The sequence below is a fragment of the Medicago sativa genome, chromosome 7 (genome assembly GCF_051527215.1).
Source record: "Medicago sativa cultivar Bolivia chromosome 7, Bolivia_mono, whole genome shotgun sequence".
Taxonomy (NCBI): Eukaryota; Viridiplantae; Streptophyta; class Magnoliopsida; order Fabales; family Fabaceae; genus Medicago; species Medicago sativa.
In genome coordinates this window covers 54652971-54672568 of record NC_140755.1, presented here as the reverse complement: position 1 = coordinate 54672568, position 19598 = coordinate 54652971, and the positions used below count along the sequence as shown (strand labels likewise).

At 33.5% G+C, this 19598-nt stretch overlaps 1 protein-coding gene and 1 long non-coding RNA gene across 2 annotated transcripts; one reads left to right on the top strand and one right to left on the bottom strand.

Annotated features, from left to right (window-relative positions):
* Positions 1–10345: 10345 nt before the first annotated feature.
* On the top strand, positions 10346–14945 carry LOC146906833 (histone-lysine N-methyltransferase, H3 lysine-9 specific SUVH4-like). Its single transcript, XM_085730572.1, has 10 exons — positions 10346–10789; positions 11436–11501; positions 11953–12054; positions 12490–12539; positions 12640–12728; positions 12915–13065; positions 13228–13333; positions 13424–13606; positions 13699–13932; positions 14832–14945. The coding sequence occupies exons 1-10, from the start codon at positions 10346–10348 to the stop codon at positions 14943–14945; spliced, it is 1539 nt and encodes a 512-aa protein (XP_085586698.1).
* A 2284-nt stretch (positions 14946–17229) lies between these two features.
* Positions 17230–18890, bottom strand: LOC146906832 (uncharacterized). The gene is made up of 3 exons (XR_015019605.1): positions 18623–18890; positions 18003–18332; positions 17230–17516 (listed from the first exon to the last, which is right to left on the bottom strand). It is a non-coding gene; the product is annotated as an uncharacterized LOC146906832 (long non-coding RNA).
* Between the last annotated feature and the right edge of the window lie 708 nt (positions 18891–19598).

Here is a 19598-nt window from a genome sequence, read left to right as displayed (position 1 = left end):
CATCTTTCGGACGTACCGAATGACATGGCTATGTGGACAGGAAGATCCATTGTATTTGTCAAAATCTGGCACCTTAAACTTCTTAGGAACTTCAAATCGGGATACCAAGCATAGATCACGAGCCTTAGCAGAGACAATGTTTCCACGACTAGCTTTGACCTCACGGAGTTCTCCAGCCAACTCCCTTAACTGTCTTTTCATAGCTTCCATTGCAGGATCTTGTCCACGCGGAGTATCGACATCAATCACCTGTTGCATAGTGTGGACTATAGGATCGGTAACAACAGTGGTTACTTGAGGCATAGCAGTGGATACAGGAATCTGTCCTTGACCAGCAAAACCAGAGATACCAACAGCAGTATTAGGAGAATAGTAAGCCGAGAGTCCATAAGGACGCCCATTGGGCATAACAAAACGAGCATCAGTAGCCACAGTAGATAGTGGGATAGACAGAATTGCTTCAGTAGAAGCTGGAACAGATGTGGCTGGTTGTTCTTGTGCAGCCATCAGAGCAGACATAGTGTCATGAGCCTTAGCCAAGTCTTCTTTCATAGCAGCCAATTCGGCACGGAGCTGAGCATTTTCTTCTTCAAAGTTAGCCATAATCCTTCTCTTGTGAAATCTTGTTTGATGAACTCTATCTGGTTGGTAAACCTTGCGAACACGAGCCACCTTTCAGGCTGCGGCGGACAAAACCAGGAGGCAATGAGCACGAGAGAAGGTTTTTTGTGACCAATGAATGCATATGATGCATGAAGTGTGTAAATGCATATGCAAAAAGACTCTTTTTGTGTTATCGAAGGGTTTTAGAAAAATTAGAAGTTTGTAAGCATTACTAAACAACAATTAACGGGAAACAAACAACCAACATATAGTTTTACAAGACAATTCCCTTTGAAATGCTAAGCCAAGGGATAGACTTTGAAATGTAAAACAACATAAACAACTGAAAATAACAACAGGAAACAGAAGTCCTCAAGCATAGGAAGTGGAAGCGTCATCCTCAGACTCAGACTCATAGCTGCAGTATCGCGCATAGAAGTCACGGGCACCCCTAGCCCTCTTGGAGTCTCTCATAAGCAACCTGTCTTTCTCTTCAATTTCCTTCCTAGCTTTAGCCAACTCTTTCTTTAGTGTCAAGACCTCATGAGTCTGCTGCTCATCCTTTCCATCCAAAGTCATGATCAAGTTCTCAGCCTCATAGTATCTAGCCCTCCACTGATGCTTTTCCCGACTCTCCATAGCTAGATGCTCCTGATACATCTCCTGAGTAGGTGGTAGTAGAGGCAAAGGCATGGTAGGAATAGATGCAGACACATATCTCATAGAGGGGTAAGGCATACCAATCTCCTCAGCTTGGTTTATCACCCACTGTGTATAGGCCTCATGAGCAATACCGGACCTTACACCCATATGCTTCACCTCTTTCTTCCGAAGCTTGGACCAAGCTTCCATGAAATCCTCTCTTATTCCCATGGGAGCATTGGAGTAGTGAAAGAAGTAAGGAGCTGTAGCAAGATTGATGGGTTTTTCTTTCATCGGGAAACCAAACTGTCGCAAGGCGAGCTCCGGGTTATAGTTGATTCCACCCCGGGTACCAAGAAGAGGTACATTAAGAAACTTCCCACCACCAAAGATAATTTCCTTAACTCTAGAAGCTGGAGTGAGCCAAACCACTTCATTAGGAGTGAGAGCCATAATCCTCTGTGAAATAGACCAATTCTCCGGATTGTCATGGAAAGACTTCGGAAGGTGCGAAATAAACCACCTATAGAGGAGAGGCACACAACAAAGAATATATCCACGACCTTTGCCGGAACGATCGTGAATAGCGTGGTATGTGTCAGCTAGCAAAGTAGGAACCGGATTCTTGGAGTGGAAGATCATAATAGCATTCATGTCCACGAAGTCATCAAGATTTGGAAAGAGAATAAGCCCATAGATGAGAAGTGCAAGAATAGCCTCGAGAATGTCCTGACAAGTGGTATTGAGGTTGGCTTTCTCAAGTAGATACTCTGAAGTGAACCCTCGGATGCGTGCCTTAGTGACAAGATTCTTGGAGACATCGGTGGTCTTGAGATAGAGATCTTTAGCAATAGCCAATGGAGTAGGAGGATGCTCAAGTCCCGCGAAGGGCACCCCCTTAGCAATAGATAGACCCATCAAGTGAGAATAAGCCTCTAGAGTAGGCACCAACTGAAAGTCGGGAAAGGTAAAGCACCGATACTCCCGATCATAGAATTGCACTAGAGTGTGCACAAGCTTCTCATCCACATTAGTCTGGAGAATAGAAAGTAAAGCCCTGTAACGATGTCGGAAACTAGTTGGATCCTCGATCTTGAGTGCCAAATCTCTCAAACTAGCCAAATCCACTTCCTTGAACTTGTGGGACTTAGTCTTTCCCATTCCTACAATGTTTACAAATTCAATTCGTCTAAGCCCTTTGATAACAATGCATGGAAAAAGTTTATGCATGTATGCATGTATGCATGAATGCATGATTATGTTCAAGTTCGGAGAAAACATGGTGGGTTAAAGTTCAAAGTCGAGGAGTCATGGGTGGACACGGTGTCCGGTGAAACTAGGGCTTTAGGAAATAGTAACCGGGTTCTAAAAAAGGTTCCCAAGTTGCAACCTCTCCGACGTATATCACGGTGTCACTTGACAACACTCGCTCCATGATTATCCGTGGAAGGTCTAACTTGAGTGTAGTATCGCGTGACGACTAAAACTCGAGACGACACTCGGTTTAGCCTCCGCACTACGTCCTAGAAAAATGGCCATGGATGGGTTTGGTTATCTACGGTTCATAGCGTCATAGAACAATTAGAAGTAAAGTGCCTAAACGCGACAACACGCGCCAACAACATCACCCCCAAAATGCCTCAGCTATGTGGGATTGATCGCATAATCCAAAACACGAGGCAACCCCCGGAATGAATTGTCGATTATATCCCTCCTAAATCCTAAGTTCACTCAGCCCGGGTGCAGGACTTTTGATATTCTCACCCCACACGTTTGCAAGAATTTAAACATTTATTCACGTAAGAAAACAAGTAAAAGAAACAAGTAAAAAGAGTGCAAGCGTGGAAATAAAGACTAGGCGTAACTCTCGAAACTCCCCAGTGAAGTCGCCAGCTGTTTTATCTTGGTTTTCGGGTGTCAAACATTGATTAAGTTTGAACCTTTTTAACCGGTGATATCTTATTTTTTCTTGGGAAGGGAAAAAGTAAGCAAAACCCTTGAGAATCGAGAGGTCCGGGAGTTGTTTTCGCTACAGGAAGGTGTTAGGCACCCATAACGACTATAGTATCCTATAGGAACCGTCTTTAATTTCTACGCGCGCGCTTTATTTTTAAATACTATTTTGGAAAATGATATTAAGTCTAAGAGTTTTCTAAGTGAAGAATTGGAGGGAGAAGAAAGTGTTTGAGTTTTTATTTTATTTGAATTGAAGGAATTTTGTTCCTTGCCTACGTACCCGTTTAAGGGATCAAATCCACCGTAGTTCTCTTCCAAAAAAAAGTTTTTGTTTTTGTTGGTTGATTTTAAGTTTGAAAATTGGAATTTGAAGAATGAGGAAAAGAGGCCTTAAAGGCATGAGATTATGAAAAGAGTGAGGTGGAATTAGTTATTTTGCAAAATGTGGTCTAAGTATGGTTAAAATTCATTAAAGTTTTGATTAAGAAAATGAAAAGAAAATCAATGGGATTTTGATCCCAAGGTTTATTAAGAAAAATATTTGAGTGATGTTGTTCATATTTTTTGGAAAGAAGATTTTTCTAAGTGTAAATCCTAGGCATTCATCTAAACATACAATCCTAAACATACATCTAAAAATGCATATTCTAGCTATGTACCTAAAGTGATGTGTGTGCATGTGTCAGTGCTTGTGTCGGTGTACATCATTAGAGTCCATAGTCCTTATTACATCATAGGCCTAGATACATTCTATGGTCTTGCAAGAAATTAAAAATTGCATGAAGGTAAAGTACAAAAAAAATCCTAAGTGTTACATTCTAATTTTTTGGTGAAACTTAAAGTGCAAGAAATAAGATGGAGGAGGAGATGAGGTATGGAATGCTTATGAATGAATGAAACATGAGATGAAAGGGGTTAGTAGCACCAAACATAATGAAGAAAACAATAAGGCAAGAGAGTACTGAACAAATGGGGGAAAAAACCAATATAAAGTGTTAAGATACACTAGAAACTAACCACAATATTTCAAGATGCATATGGCTCATAATTTTCACACTATTGCAACTTTAAAAGTGGGTTTCAATGCAGCCAAATGTGAGAATTGGAAGTTCATGCTCAAATTGCAAGATTATGACTCATTCCTAGATGTATTTAACACTTTATTTTCACAAACAAGCATTGTTGTGCCTTGTAAAACAAGTAACCAACTACACATATTCCCATGCAGCAGGAAAACACACACAAATAGTAGCTTAAACCTCACAAAATCAAGTGGTATAGGTCACAAATATTCATCAAGACAATGGAACTAGAATCAAGCACATTTTTACCAACTTTTTAGCACAAAAACATCACAAAATAGCAAGAAAATCAACACATTACTCTCTTATCAATTTTTAGTGCAAAAAAAATCATCATTAGACATCACAAAACTAATAAGAAGCCTATATGAAATTTTGAGAACCTCTTGAAGAATTTTTGGGCTTAAAGATACACAAGAACATCGCCAATTTTGACAAGAAGAGTAAACAAACTAAAAAAGCTACACGTATTTTTTAATCAAGATTTAGCACAAAATAACATCGTAAAAACATCAAGAAAATGATCCAATATACGTAGAAATTTTTTTTTAGGAATTTTCAAAAGAAATTTTGAGTGAACAGGGGTACGAAAAGCATGCTACAGGGTGCACATAGCAAAAAAATCCAGAAGAAAACGAAATCCAGCAAAGGACAAAAGGTCCAGGCCCAAACCCTAACAGACTTGGATCACAGGGAGCAAACACAGCCGTTGGATTGATCCAATTGGATCAAACCTTAGATCCAACGACTAAGATGTAAAACCAAACGAACCAGGACTGAACCAGACCGGTTCAGTAGTTTATAAAAGGACTTGTTGACCGGTTCACTTCATTTTACTTCTTCGTTTCTCTCTCTAAGTTAAACCTTAGAGAGAGAAGCTCTCTTCTCTCACCTTATGATCTTCATCTTCTCCGATGGACACAACGGCGGAGGTGTGGTGGTTCGCCGGCGGCGCCACCACACTTGAACGTTTTCTGCAAATTTTTTACACCGTTGTGTTCACCTGAGTTTCCTCTTTACGATATCGAAACTGATTTTTCGAAAACAGGCCTGGATTTGAACAGATCTACGCTTGAATCTACATCCTAGGGTTTCAAAATTTTCTTCTAATCTCTTTGAAATTAAACCCTATCTTGACTTATTTTTCACACTGATGATGATTATGAACCTGGATTCATGAAATAAACGGTGAATCTTGGAGGATTTTCATTTTAGGGTTCGGTCTTCAATCTTTTTCAAATCTTTTCGAAATATTCACTCTGATTCACCGTTTATTCTCGATTTCAAACCTTCGATGATGATTATGAACAAAACGAGAAGGTTTTTTCGAATATACCTGGATTTGATTGGAGATTCGAACGAAAGATCCTTGAGTAAGCTTCTACTTCCTCTGGTAAGCGTTGAACCGAAAATAAATCAGTGAAACTCTCTTCTCCTTCTTCACCGGTTCAAATCTTGCTTCGATCCTCTTCTTCTCACTCTCTCGTCTCTGTGATCGTTTGAGTTTGTCACTTTTGTGTCAAATTCAGGCTTGAATTGCAGGGAGATTGGTTCGATGATGATGATTTCTCAAGAAATCTCTGAGAATCAACATTGATTTGTTGAATTTTTGTTCAATTGATGCGGTTAGGGTTTGTATGTTCTTGAGTTTCTGGAGAATTCTGAATTTGATCTATGATTTTGGAGAGAGAATGTGAAATGGTGTTTGTTGAGTTGGCGGTTAGAGAATGGTGTGATTCTGACACATGTGATGAGTTGGCTGGTATTTATAGGCCAGCTTGTAATTTCTGATCCAATGAGCCCTTGACACCTGTACTGGACTTGAAATGGCTCGGCCTTGCTGGATTTTTTGACAAAAGGACCTTTCTGCAAAAATTAAAAAATTACAAGGACCTGCCTGCAAAAACAATAAAAAGGACTGAAAAAATAAACTTGGACAAAAAGGACTTAGTTGTAATTGACCAAAAAATATAAAAGTTTGACCTAAGAAAAGAAAAAGGGACTAAATTGCAATTTTAAAAGTTTAAAGGACCAAAATGCAATTTAAAAAGTTTAGAGACTAAAAATGAAAATAATAATAAAATTGGAATAAAATTGGTAAATTGAAAAAAAAAACGTAAAGCGAAACGATTAAAATTGACAAAACGGACTAAAACGAACCAATGGCTTAAATGAGGTACTTTAAAGTCACCTCTCTCTGCCGAAATGCCCCTAGGGACTAAAAATGGCTAAAAATGACTTAGATGTAAAATTTAAAATTGCATTTTTTAATAGAGGATTGAAGCAAGCAATTTAAAAGACTCAGAGACAAATTTTAGGAGCTAATCAGGGTTTTAACACTTGAAAGGACTAAAATGCCCCTAGGGCTAAACTGACTCAAAACGACTTCAAATGCAATTTTTAAAATGGATTTTGACATAGAATTGAAATGGAGACTTATTCAAACTATTTGAAAGGACTCAAACCAAATTTTAAAAGATTGAAAGAAATTTTAACATAGGAAATGACTAAAATACCCTTCTATGTAAATTTTGCAAATAACATTGAAATGAAATGTAGAGAAAGATGTAATTGCTCAGAGACAGTTCAAATGACTTGAAATGCAAGAAAAGAAGAATTGAGTTAGTATTTTTAGGTCCAAAATTAGGGTGTAACAACCTACGTGCAGTAATTTGACCATAACTCAAGTTCTATAAATCGTTTTGACGTCAGACCAACGGCATTAGAAAGCTAACATCCATACCTAGAACTTTCGTGTTTACACCTAAGACCAATTCCGCACCGATCAATACCAGTTTTCATTTCAAAATTCGGGGCAGAGATGAAAATAATCAGAAAAATCAACTTATATTATTCAAACTTCACATTCATTCAAAATCATCACAATCAACAACAACAACTCAACATAATTCATACCCAATTCATAATATGACATTAACAGCAACAATCATCAACAACCACTACTCATAATCATGAATCCAACCGCAAATCAACAACAACATAACATAAATCATCAATTGAGCATAATTCATCAATTAAATTGCAATTCAAAACCCTATCTTCTTTTCAAACCCTAACTTCTCTAATCATCAAAATAAAACAACAACAAACATGTTAAACCCTATTTCAAAACCATATACTTAGGATTAAAGAAGGTTAGTCCCACCCTTACCTTAGATTGATTAGCAGCAAGGTCTACAGACTTCTCCTTCTCTGACTCTTCTCTTCTCTTCTCTTCTCTCTAAACCTTGTTTTCTCCAAATCCTTGTTTTTGCATATATTAATCTCTCAACCTAATCTCTCCTCTATTTATATTACTAATTACTCTTCTTAAATCTGATTAGGCCCAATAACTCTCTTCTTTCTATTTCAGCCCCCAAATATACTTATTCTAATAATTATATTTCTCCACTAAATATATTCTTCCACTAAATATATTCTCCCAGTAAATATATAAAATAGGGGCTACTATTAAATATTAACACATAATAAAAATATCACTTATCAAATATATTAATTAAATTATAAAAAGACTCTAAACTCAATCAAATAAATAAATAATAAAATAAAGCCACTTAAATAGACTCTAACTCAATAAAATAATTAAATAACAAGGAGGGCGTTACACAACTCGGCAACTGATAGGTAGTAAAACCCCACGAACTCATCACTTAGATAGATAATGATAAATAGCATGAATAAGACTTTACAGTTACATAATTCCAACAATTAAATAAAGGGGATTTGAAGAATTCTAACCGCCACTAACATTCTGCAATCAAAACAGGTAAACTTTGATCTGTTGCAAAGTGATTAAATTTCAAAACTCTAAACCCTTATCTTTTATTTATTTTATTGTTCCCAAATAAGTAACGCAAAATGTTTGGCTAAAACGACAATCCATGTGCATACGATACTCTACTTATCATTTTATTACTTGGTAAACGATTTGGTACACTTGCCTAAATCCGACCATCACCCATGCTCCTCGAGCCTGAAGAAAAATGGGCCAGAAATTTTTGCTACTTTTAAGTGGAAAAAGGCCAATATTTGAGCCCAACTTCAGGTGAAAACTTTCCCTATAAATACCAAGTCTTTCATTTATAATTTTTCATTCAGAACGAAGTGGTTCAAGAAGAAGACAAACACTAGGAGCTTCAAGGGAGGAGTTATCTCTCCTCACTCCAAATCTACAAGGTATGTTTTATTTCTTTTGTAATTTGTCTTTAATTATCACGCGTAACTAAATATTTTTAGGCTAGGGTTCTAAGATGAACATCTATTCTATTTGTTGGATATTTTATTAATAATTTTATAAAATTAGTTTTTGGGTGATGCATTTAATATTACATTAAAAATTGAAAATGATAATTTTTTAAAAAATTTCATTTTTCTATATTTGAAAATTATCATAACTATGTTATTAATAAGATAATTGATTAAATATATTTTATTTTAAATTGTTTTTGATAGTCAACGTTAAAGTTAATGATTTTTTAAATTTTGAATTTTTTATAGTTTAAATATTTTACTTTTTTATTCAAATTCTTTATTTAATTTATTTCTCTTGATGCATTATTAGCAGAATATTTAATTCATTAATTATTTGATATTTTTTCCCGATCACGTCTATTTTACTTTTTAATAATTTGACATCCATATTCAGCAAAAATATTAAATACAATATTTCCTTTTTTTCCTTCCAATCCAAAATTAAAAATACCATATATTATAACTTAATAATATTTTTTTTTAAATTTTCCAGAATGAATGATATTAATTTTTTTTGAAAGAATAATGAATGATATTAATTATTTATTCATTTAAAAATTTTGTTATAGATTCAATGAGATTTAATACTTAATAAACTTTTCCTCAAAAAAAAAAAAAAATTTATCTTTTTTTTTACTAAAGAAAACACTTAACATACTTGTAGTCTCCCGCCTTTCAAAAAAAAAAAAAAAATACTTGTAGTCTCGGCTATATATACATCGTACGTATATCAGCAAAACTATCTATCATCTTATATAGTTTCACTTACCAGGTGAGTTTGCAATACATTATATAGTTTCACTTACCAGGTGAGTTTGCAATACATCGTACGTATCACATTAATGAGTGTTATTGTTTTGGCGTAGGTAGAATACTTCATATACATATTTTTATTTATTTAGCACCCTTTGTAGCTTGATTTTGGTCTTTTTGATGATTCTTTTTTATTTGATGTTAAGAAATAAAATCCTTTCCAACTCCAATTGGAGCTATTGTTTTCAAATTGATGTTGTCATGTTTGATTGAATGTTTATTTGATCAATCAACAATATATTATATTACAAGAAAAATGTGATTGAGATTTAATTTTATACAATGATGCTTGTTCAAACAATTTTATGACCATGGTTGTTCATCTTTTATAATACTTTTGTCGAGCACTTTCAGATATCCTAAAATATTTATTTATTTTTTCAAATTTTAAATTTGTATATCATATCAGTTTTTTTTTTTTTGCTTCGTATATGATCAGCTATGTTTTGGATTTTATATTTTTCAATTTTTTTTTTTGGGTTTTATTATTTTTTTGTGTTATTAATTTCTCATAATATATAATATCCCATATGTTTGTTTCAAGCTCACTCTGATCCAAATCAAATTTGGATTGAAGAGGTGAGTATAACGCGGTTGGGTGAAAGAGAATATATCTCCTTCTCTCATTAAAAAATAAGAAAGAGAATAAATCAATTAATTTCATATAATATCTTACTGATTGTAACCAAAAATATAATATCATATTGAAGATGCAATTTAATATTCAAGTTAAAATTAATTTTTAAACATTGATATAATATCATATTTAAGTAGGGTTACGTAAAGTATCAATGTTGCATTGTGTTGATTGAATGTTGCAACAATCTTTCGTTTTCATTAATGTGCATTAGAGAATTGCTTGATTTTCTTTTATAATTATTTTTAAACTCCGTCTTCATCATTTTATTGTATTTAATTTATTATTTTTTATTAGCAGGTGTTGATTTTCACATTCTTACAAAATAAAGTAAATTAAAATGGAGGCCACTAAGAGTTCTGAAAATGAGGCTATGATGGTACCAACAAGAGTGAGTTCAAGACTTCAGAATCTCTCTAAGATTCAATATAATATTTACAACAGCAGCGGCGACAAAGTTTTTGCCCAACATGTTGAAAAGATTGAACTTGGAAGTAAAGAGGAAAGTTTGGTATCAACAACAAAGGTTTGCTCACAACTTCAAAATGGAAACAAAATTCCAGATGATATTTCCCATAAGAGAGGTATGGTCAGTTTTGAAGACAATGTTGTTGAGAAGAGAACCAAGCTCAACTCTTTGAGAAGAAAACCTCGCTGTCATTCAAGTTCAAGAAGTGGTTCAACAATCTCTCGTCCAATGTTCGTCTTTGATGGACTTGATTTTAGGGGCATTTTGTCCTTGAGAGAAACATCTAGGCTTGCCAATCTTCGTCTCCTTGCTAAGGTGTGTGATACAATTAGTTTTCACTTCATTTATTCTTCTCTTGATTATTTTGATTCCAATGTTGCATATTATTTATGTTAGTATTTTAGTAATTATATTCTGAAAGTGCAATTAATTTTGATTTCTTATTATTTTAGAAAAAGTTTAGACGAGTTGGATTTCAGACTTTCGGAGCCATGGAAATTGTCACACATTCTTTTCTTCTTAAATTTTGTTTATCTTGTAGTAAGATGTATAAATATGGTGCAAAACTAATTTATATTATCTAAAGTAATTTCTGAATTGTATTTATACAATTATGAGGTAGTTTAAGTATATATAACTTGAGTAAAAAGAGTATATATCACTTTTTGAAAAAGAAATGTGAAATTGCATGATGTCTTATTGAATGGGCCAAAGCAAATTACTTGAGATTTGTTATATTTAGTTTATATCCCTTCATTGATGTTTGGAAATCAGTTATCTAGTGTTTCATATTTCAAATCAACGTATTAGTTTCTTTCTTTATGGTTGTGTATTAATTTCAATATTTAGTTCAAAACCTATAGTTAATTTCTTAGTTGAATACTTAAATTTATTTGTAACTTAATTGATTTTATTAGTTTTTGGTTCGGAATTTCTGATAGTGTAACAACATCATTTGCAGCAGGAAGAGAAGAATCAAAGCGAGAATCGACACAAGATAGGGAAAAATATTGCGACACTTTTGAGGGCAAGCAATGTGAGCCTTTTGACTTAATGTTAAATAATACATGTTTTTCTTTGTTTTTATATATTCCTTAGCCCTAATGCTTAAACCCTAAACCTTAAATAAAACATGTATTCCCTTGATATCATGATTTTAAATCGCTGTTAAGATGTGTTTGTGTGGGTATTACTAAAAATTGTGAAGTCTATTAATATGGTTGTGGAGTTATGCCAATAATTTTCTTTGTATTTTCACTAAATGTTTGATCTTCATTTTCCTACTATGGTATGTTTGATGAGCATGTAATTGAATCAATTAGTCAATTTCTTGCTGCCAATTTATTAGGAGTAACTTTAGTTTTATGCTTCAGCTGCCCTAGCTGCATGATACAACTCGCAGCATATATTGATGAAAATAGTCTAATGATGTATATGATAATAATTTTTTTATTCAATTAACTTTCATTTTGTTGCAGGTAGAGAAAAATGGCATTGATAACGAATACGTTCCTGGAATCACTACTTCGAAGTATCTGATAAATAAGCTTCGGGAACTTGCTAAAGTGGGAACATACAAGGTTGTATATATTACGTTTATTTGATTTCTTTTTCATATCTATGACTCAATGTCAATGATATTTCACTCTTTACTCTCATATATATGAGATGATTAGTTTATATAGCATCCTTTGTACTTTTGTTCAATTTTTCTCTATAGTTTATATTCTCAATGTGAGATTTTTAACACACTCTCTCACGTCCATGACTCGACATTTGAAGTGTGACCCGATAGTGGAAATCTGGAAGTAAGTGAGCCGATAGTGAATATTGGACCGGCTTTAATATCTTATTAGAATTTTGGGTTGGATCTAACCAAACCTTACAAAATCAGCTTGTAAAGGCGAGGATTTCCCTCACCTATAAACCCATGATAAGGCTTTATCTCTTCAAATCAAGACTCTTAACATTATGTTTACTTATATGTCGTATTCTAATATTCAATTTGGCTTTAGGTTCATTTAATTGAAGGGCAAGTCTCTAAAACTCTTTCTTCTTCTCCAAGGTATGTTATCAACAAATCTCTTCAGAAATACAGTGTTATTGAGTTCTTTTGATATACATAAATATCCGTAATTGAGTTACAAGAATATTGTTTCTTTTAGTTTGGTATGCAAGGACATTAGCAATGGACAAGAAGCTATCAGCATTATTGCAACCAATGATTTTGATGATCCTCCAGTTGCACCCACAGGTAAAACAAAAAAATATTAGATGGAAATGAACCCTTTTTTAAAAATGAAAAAACAAATGCAAATCCAATATATGTCCCTTTTTCCTTTTTTTTTTCGCTGCATGCTTTATTTGGTGAATTGCATATGTTTTCAAGTCATTCTCTTTTGATAAAGAAAATTGTACTCATGATGTTTTAAAATTTTAGGTTTTGAATACATTACATCAAACAAATTTTCACCAAGCATTGAAGTTCCATCTAGTGCTGCGGGATGCAATTGCAAGGGAAGTTGTAGAACCAAGAGATGTCCTTGTGCTAGTCATAATGGCTCCGAGTTTTCATACAATAACATTGGCCGGTATTGTTTTACTTTTGGATATTTTTTTTCTTGTCATGGTTAACACAAAGTTAGATCTTACGTTGTAAATAAATATAATTTCACTTGTTTTAAATAGTTTGATGATCAACACTCTTAAAATTAAGTTCTTAAACTATCAAACTTAATCAATTATTTTGTTAGATTGATCGAGCCTCTAGACATCGTGGTCGAATGTGGACCGCAATGTGGATGCGGACCTAAATGTGGAAACAAAGTTTCTCAACAGGGCTTAACTTACCGACTTGAGGTCATTCTACAATTTACTCAAGTTTCTACACTTGTTTACCATTGATGTTTATAATATGTAAACTAACTAAACTACCTTTCTCTTACACAGGTTTATCGTACTCCCAAGAAAGGTTGGGCGGTAAGAACATGGGACTTTATCCCATCAGGTGCACCAGTTGTCGAGTATATTGGTGTACTAAGTAGAGACGATGAGCTAGGAAGTGCCAACGGAAATGATTATATCTTCGATATTGATTGTTTGCACACAATCAATGGTGTAGATGGAAGAGAGGTAAGAATGCAAAATTTTTTGCAAAATTATTGTAAAATATGTTGAAATTTAGGATGCTATTAATATAGATTTCTTTCATTGAAATTTTTCAGAGACGGTTGGGTAATGTACCATTGCCTATAAGCAATTTATCTGAAAAAAGGGACGAGTTAATGGAAAAAGATCCTGAATATTGCATAGATGCTGGTTCTTTTGGAAATGTTTCAAGATTTATCAACCATGGATGTGAACCAAACCTCTTTGTACAATGTGTTCTCAGCAGCCACAGAGATCCTAGACTAGCTCGTGTAGTGCTATTTGCAGCAGAAGACATACCTCCCTATCAGGTATTCCTCTTTGTAATAAGGATTTTAAGAATTCATTGTGTTATCATCTTTTTTATTTGATAGCTCACAATGTTTTTTTTTTTTCCAAACATGATGGTGTGTTATTGGTTTTAGGAATTTTGTGATTGATTTTAGATGATAATCCTCCACCCTTTAAATTTCCATTTTAACCATGTAGGGTAAAAACAGTGAGAAAAAAATATAAGTCACATCACTTTTTTGAAATGCGTCCAACATAAAGTTGTTAGATCCAGATGTATTTCCCCCGTAACAAAGCGAGTGTTAGAAAAAATGTGTTAATATGAGTATTGCTAATATTATTCTTAATTGAATTGAAATGAAATAGACCTTGTATCGACGGTACTTACCGTCATCCATATCGATTATATTAACAATAACAAGACGGTGTTTCGGTTCCTTAAGGGTGGTTGTTTTTGGGTTGGCTTCGGTGCTTAGTGGTTTTTTGTGTTTGTTGTAGTTTGTGTTTATAGTTACTGGGTGTTCCGTCTTTATACGGTGCCCAATTTAGGTGTGTATTATTTGTTACCATCGCTAGCTTTTGGCTCGTCTTGTGCCGGCTATGTGTTAATATATTTACAGATAAAAAAATAACAGTATTAAGACGTTAGGTATGGTTGGTTTTGTTGTTAAAATGGGACTAGAAATTTTATTTTGAAAGAAGGACTCTTGAGATTTAAAATGGGACTAGAAATTTTATTTTGAAAGAAGGACTCTTGAGATATTTTTTTCACCATCTTCCATGTCATCTTCTGAACTGGTTTAATTAGTTCAATTTAATTAATTATTTTCATACATTTTGGGCACATACCTCCCTTATTGACGATAACTTACTTCATGGTAAAAATTTAATAAACAATTGGTATTTGCTAATTTAACAGGAACTCACCTATGACTATGGTTACACACTCGATAGTGTGTCTGATTCTGATGGAAACATCAAACAGCTTCAATGTCATTGTGGTGCAAAGGAATGTCGTAAGCGCTTGTACTAGTGCAATGGATTGAAGAGTAAACTTCTGTAATTTTGAATTATATCTTCCAATGTGTGAGCCTATTCAATTTTCCTTTTCACTTTCCATTAGGCACTTAGGGGGTTCTCTCCTGATACATATTGCGCAAAAATGTAATTGATGTGACAAAAACAATGTCATTTGGTATCCTATGATAATTCTTAGAGAGCTATTATATGGTCAAATTTCATGATTTGTTTCACTAAATATATTTATCTCTTACAAGCAAAAGTGCATTATAAAATAGTATAAGGGTACTCTAATTCAATACATAAATAAAATACAGGGTTGTCTTGACAATTCGGAGGACCCGTTATATTCTTGACAATTTTCATATAAAACAAATTGAAACACGAAATTCAATAACACTTGGTTCGAGAGTTTTTGAAGGGAGGGAGGGGAGGGAATATTTTTAATGAGAGACATGTAAGTTCTAGTCAAATAGTATATGAGCAATGATTCAAGCATGTTTTTGTTTTTTGAAGAACGGTTTAAACATGGCTTTTACCTACATATAAATAAACATTTATCTATAGACAATGCATAATTAACAACAAAATTGTTGTCTTTGAAACTCAACACAACGAATTTTATCGGAAGGTAAATATTTTTTTTTAACAAATTGTGAGGCCCCTCTAAATTAGAGGCACTGCGAAGGGTCTTGATGCACTTCCACAAGGTGTACCCTGATGAAATGGAAAAGGTACTTCAATCTGAAAAGAAACACACATACTGAAGTTGTTATTGAATGGTCAGAAAACTAAATATATAACTAAATATATAATGGTTTTTTTTTATGGTGTCCGGGGTTCGAACCCTGAATTTTGCATATATTATGCATTGTCCTTACCAATTGAGCTATATAGTGCTTAAGCATATACAAATATTTTTTTAATAATAATAAAAATAAAATTGTTTTTATATTTTGGAGATATGTGTGTGCCTGAATACTATATACATTTGATTTTGTGAACATTCAAGACATGCTCTTCTATATTGTTATAAAATCATATTTGGTAACAATCATTTTTTCTTCTCTTCCCATAACCCCAAAATGGCCAATATGTATATTTCAAAAACAATATTTTTTTTGACAAAATAAAAAATCAATAGTATTAATTAGTATACACAATTTGTTTAAGATAATTTATGGTTACAAAATCTCACAACATTATCCATCTATAATATTAGGTCATTTGTTTGAGGTGAAGATATATCTAATATAAAGATATGAGTGAGGTGAAAATGTACATTATGAAGATAAGTTGCAGGAATCTTTTAGTTAAGGAAGTAAAAAGTAAGTAAAAGGTGTCTACTTTAAAAAAAAATATATTCTTTCAAAATTATCATAAAATATGTATGAAATTTAGGGTGGTATTAATATAGATTTCTTTCAATGATATTTTTCAGAGACGGTTGGGTAATGTACCATTGCCTATAAACAATTTATCTGAAAAAAGGGACAAGTTAATGGAAAAAGATCCTGAATATTGCATAGATGCTGGTTCTTTTGGTAATGTTTCAAGATTTATCAACCATGGATGTGAACCAAACCTCTTTGTACAATGTGTTCTCAGCAGCCACAGAGATCCTAGACTAGCTCGTGTGGTGCTATTTGCAGCATGTGACATACCTCCCTATCAGGTAATACGGATATTAAATAATTGTGTTTTCTTATTAACAAAAACAAGTTATATCATTTCATTCATCAAAGTAAAGAGGAAATGAAATATAATTAAAAGTGTGGTGACTAACATAAAACAATGCAACTCTACACTACAACATTTTTGGTCTAAAACTATGGCTGAAAATCGTAGCCATAGTTGATAAAACCGTTGTTTTACCTTTCGGCAATGCTTTTCTTTCTGTGGTAGTCTAAGGCGTTGTCGTTTCATTTGACAACGGATTTGTTGCATATAGGAAAACGCAACAGATAAAAACCGTTGTCTATAATTACTTAAAAAATGAGTTTAGAACAGCTAAAACCGTTGTCACTGATTTTAGAGAGAAAAAAAACATAATTTTTCATTGTTATATCTCCAACCTGCTTATTCACTGATCAACCATTTAAGTTTTAAAATGTGAACAGTGCACATATCAACTTTCATGAGCTTAAATGGTGACATCAAGCATTAAATTCTAGAGAACTTGATTATAGATGATAAAACTTTAATATTAACCAAACACCAAATAAACACTAGAATTCTAGTATGAATCAAAATAAATGTCTAACCAAAGTCAATCATTTTGTACAGGATATCAACAATTTAGCCTTCAATGTGAGATTTATTACATTAAAATAAATGTCTAACCAAAGTTAATCAATTTTGTCATGAATATCGACAAGTTAGCCTTCAATGTGAAATTTATTACATCAAATAATGAAAATAAACAAGAATTAATGAGTCAAATTATTCTTCATCCTCATCTCCGTCCAAGGCATCAAAGAATGGTTCTTCATTCCTCTTCGTCTGATTCATCAAACAAGTGTTCATCATACTCTTCTTCGGAGTTATCAACGAAGCATTCACCACCCATAGATCTATTATTTACCTACAAGATAAAAATAAAAATTAATTCACTATTATACTCACAATGTTGCAATGTGGCAGATAGTTCATTCATAAAAGACTAATCCCCTTATCCGCAAAACCACACCAACCACACCAATTATCTTATTTTTACTACTACAAAGAATCCTTCTACAACACCGGAACAAGACCAAAAGAAAATCAGTCCGAAACAGATAAAACAGGAACAACAAATACAAGCTTAAGGTGCAAAACAAAAACCATCACACAACCGAGGACAAATCAGGACCAGAGCTAGACAATTGACAACATACCAAAAAAAGGGCATCATATTATATTAATTTAAATGCTTATGTTTCATATTCAGATTTGTCTCTGTTTGTTCGTCCTTCTACTATTCGAGGTGAGATCATGTATCACATGAGAACTATTCTGATAGTTTCTACCCATGAAGGTTCCATCATCCCTGACATATTATATTCTAACATGAAACATTTGAGATCCATACCTTACTGAGCATGACAACAAGAAAGCCATCTTCAAATACTTCATTATCAGCTAAAGTAGTTTCATCTTTCAAAACTTTTCTATTGTGAATTAGCAATTGTTGTCTGCATGGGTAATTACCTTTTCCTTGAATGTCTTCAATATTTTTTTTTACAGCCATTATCTAACAAAATTGAATGAATATTGGGAATTCTTAACTCAAAGAATTTTAAAATAATTGGAAAGAAAAAAAAAGAGAGAAAAAAGAAGTACAACATACAGAATCAGAAGGATGAACTCTGATTTTGAAATGGCTTCCTTTCAGAATCTTCACTGTGAGCTTCATGACTGACTGATCCAGAATCAAAGAAATCGAAGCATCCGGTGGTTAGTGAAAAAAGAGAAATAAAGGTTAAAACAATCAACTTTTTCTACTTCTCTTTTTCACTTTGGAGTTGAGTTATTTTATCAAGTGATTGACACACAACTTCAAGAACTTAATAATAAAATGATAATCTGAAGCGGCCTACCTCATTAAGTCTACAGATAATATGAAAATGATAATTTATAGATTGATTACTCCAACTGATGTTTATCTTTATTGCAGCAATTAGACGACACTTCAATATAAGGAAAGCATACCTCATGATTAGATGTAGATGAATGTCGAACATTATTGTCATCATTTCGGGTTGATAAAAAAGCTCCTAAATCTCCCATATTTATGCCTGTGTTGCTTTGGTTCAGCATGACCCTTAGAAGAACTTGCAATTTTTCTTCCATTGCAGCCATATCCTTTCTATGTATAGTCTCCATCTCTTGGACCTTGTCAGTTAAACTTTTCACCTCAGCAACATGCTTTTTTTCCATATTTGCCACTTTATTTCTTTTCAACAGAGAAGATGTTGTAACTCTTCCATAACAGCACAATCTCCCTGGTTTTTCTTTTCTAAAGACAGTTTGAAAAGCTTCAACCAAAGACTGACCAGAATTTGTGATCAAATCTTGATGATTTGTCTTGCAAAATCTAAAACAACATTAGTTGACTACATAAAGTCATTTTTGAGGATAAAATCATGATTATTTTTATTCCCGTTTCTGCCAATATCTAACTTGGTAAAATCATAAAGAAAAAACTTATGATTGCATCACTTGTAACTTGGTCCAGCTGCTTTCCTCTCACGCTTTATCGTGTTTCAATAAAAACTTCAGCTTGAGTAGGAGGCTCTCTATCATCCTTGGTTGTACGCTATCCAAAGCAAAAAAATATTCGAAAAGAGATAAATAAATTCTTACAAGCGCTTAAAATTGCACCAAACTCAGACGTGTGACCAAGTTTACTCGAAATGTTGTATACCACTAGCTTGTTATCTAGCTTTATAGACACTCGAGTAAACCCACGTTCAAAAGCCGCAATAACGCTTGCCTTAGACTTCAAGCTTCTGCATCCTGAGGATTTTGTTTTCCAAATTTTCACATCGTTTGTACATAAATGAACCCATCTCTTTCGTCCTTTCCACAAATGTATGCACTAAAACAATTTTTTTATCTTTGAAGTTTGTCACATCCACATTATACTTCACTTCAAATGTCGCCAGAACCATCAATCGTTCTCCTG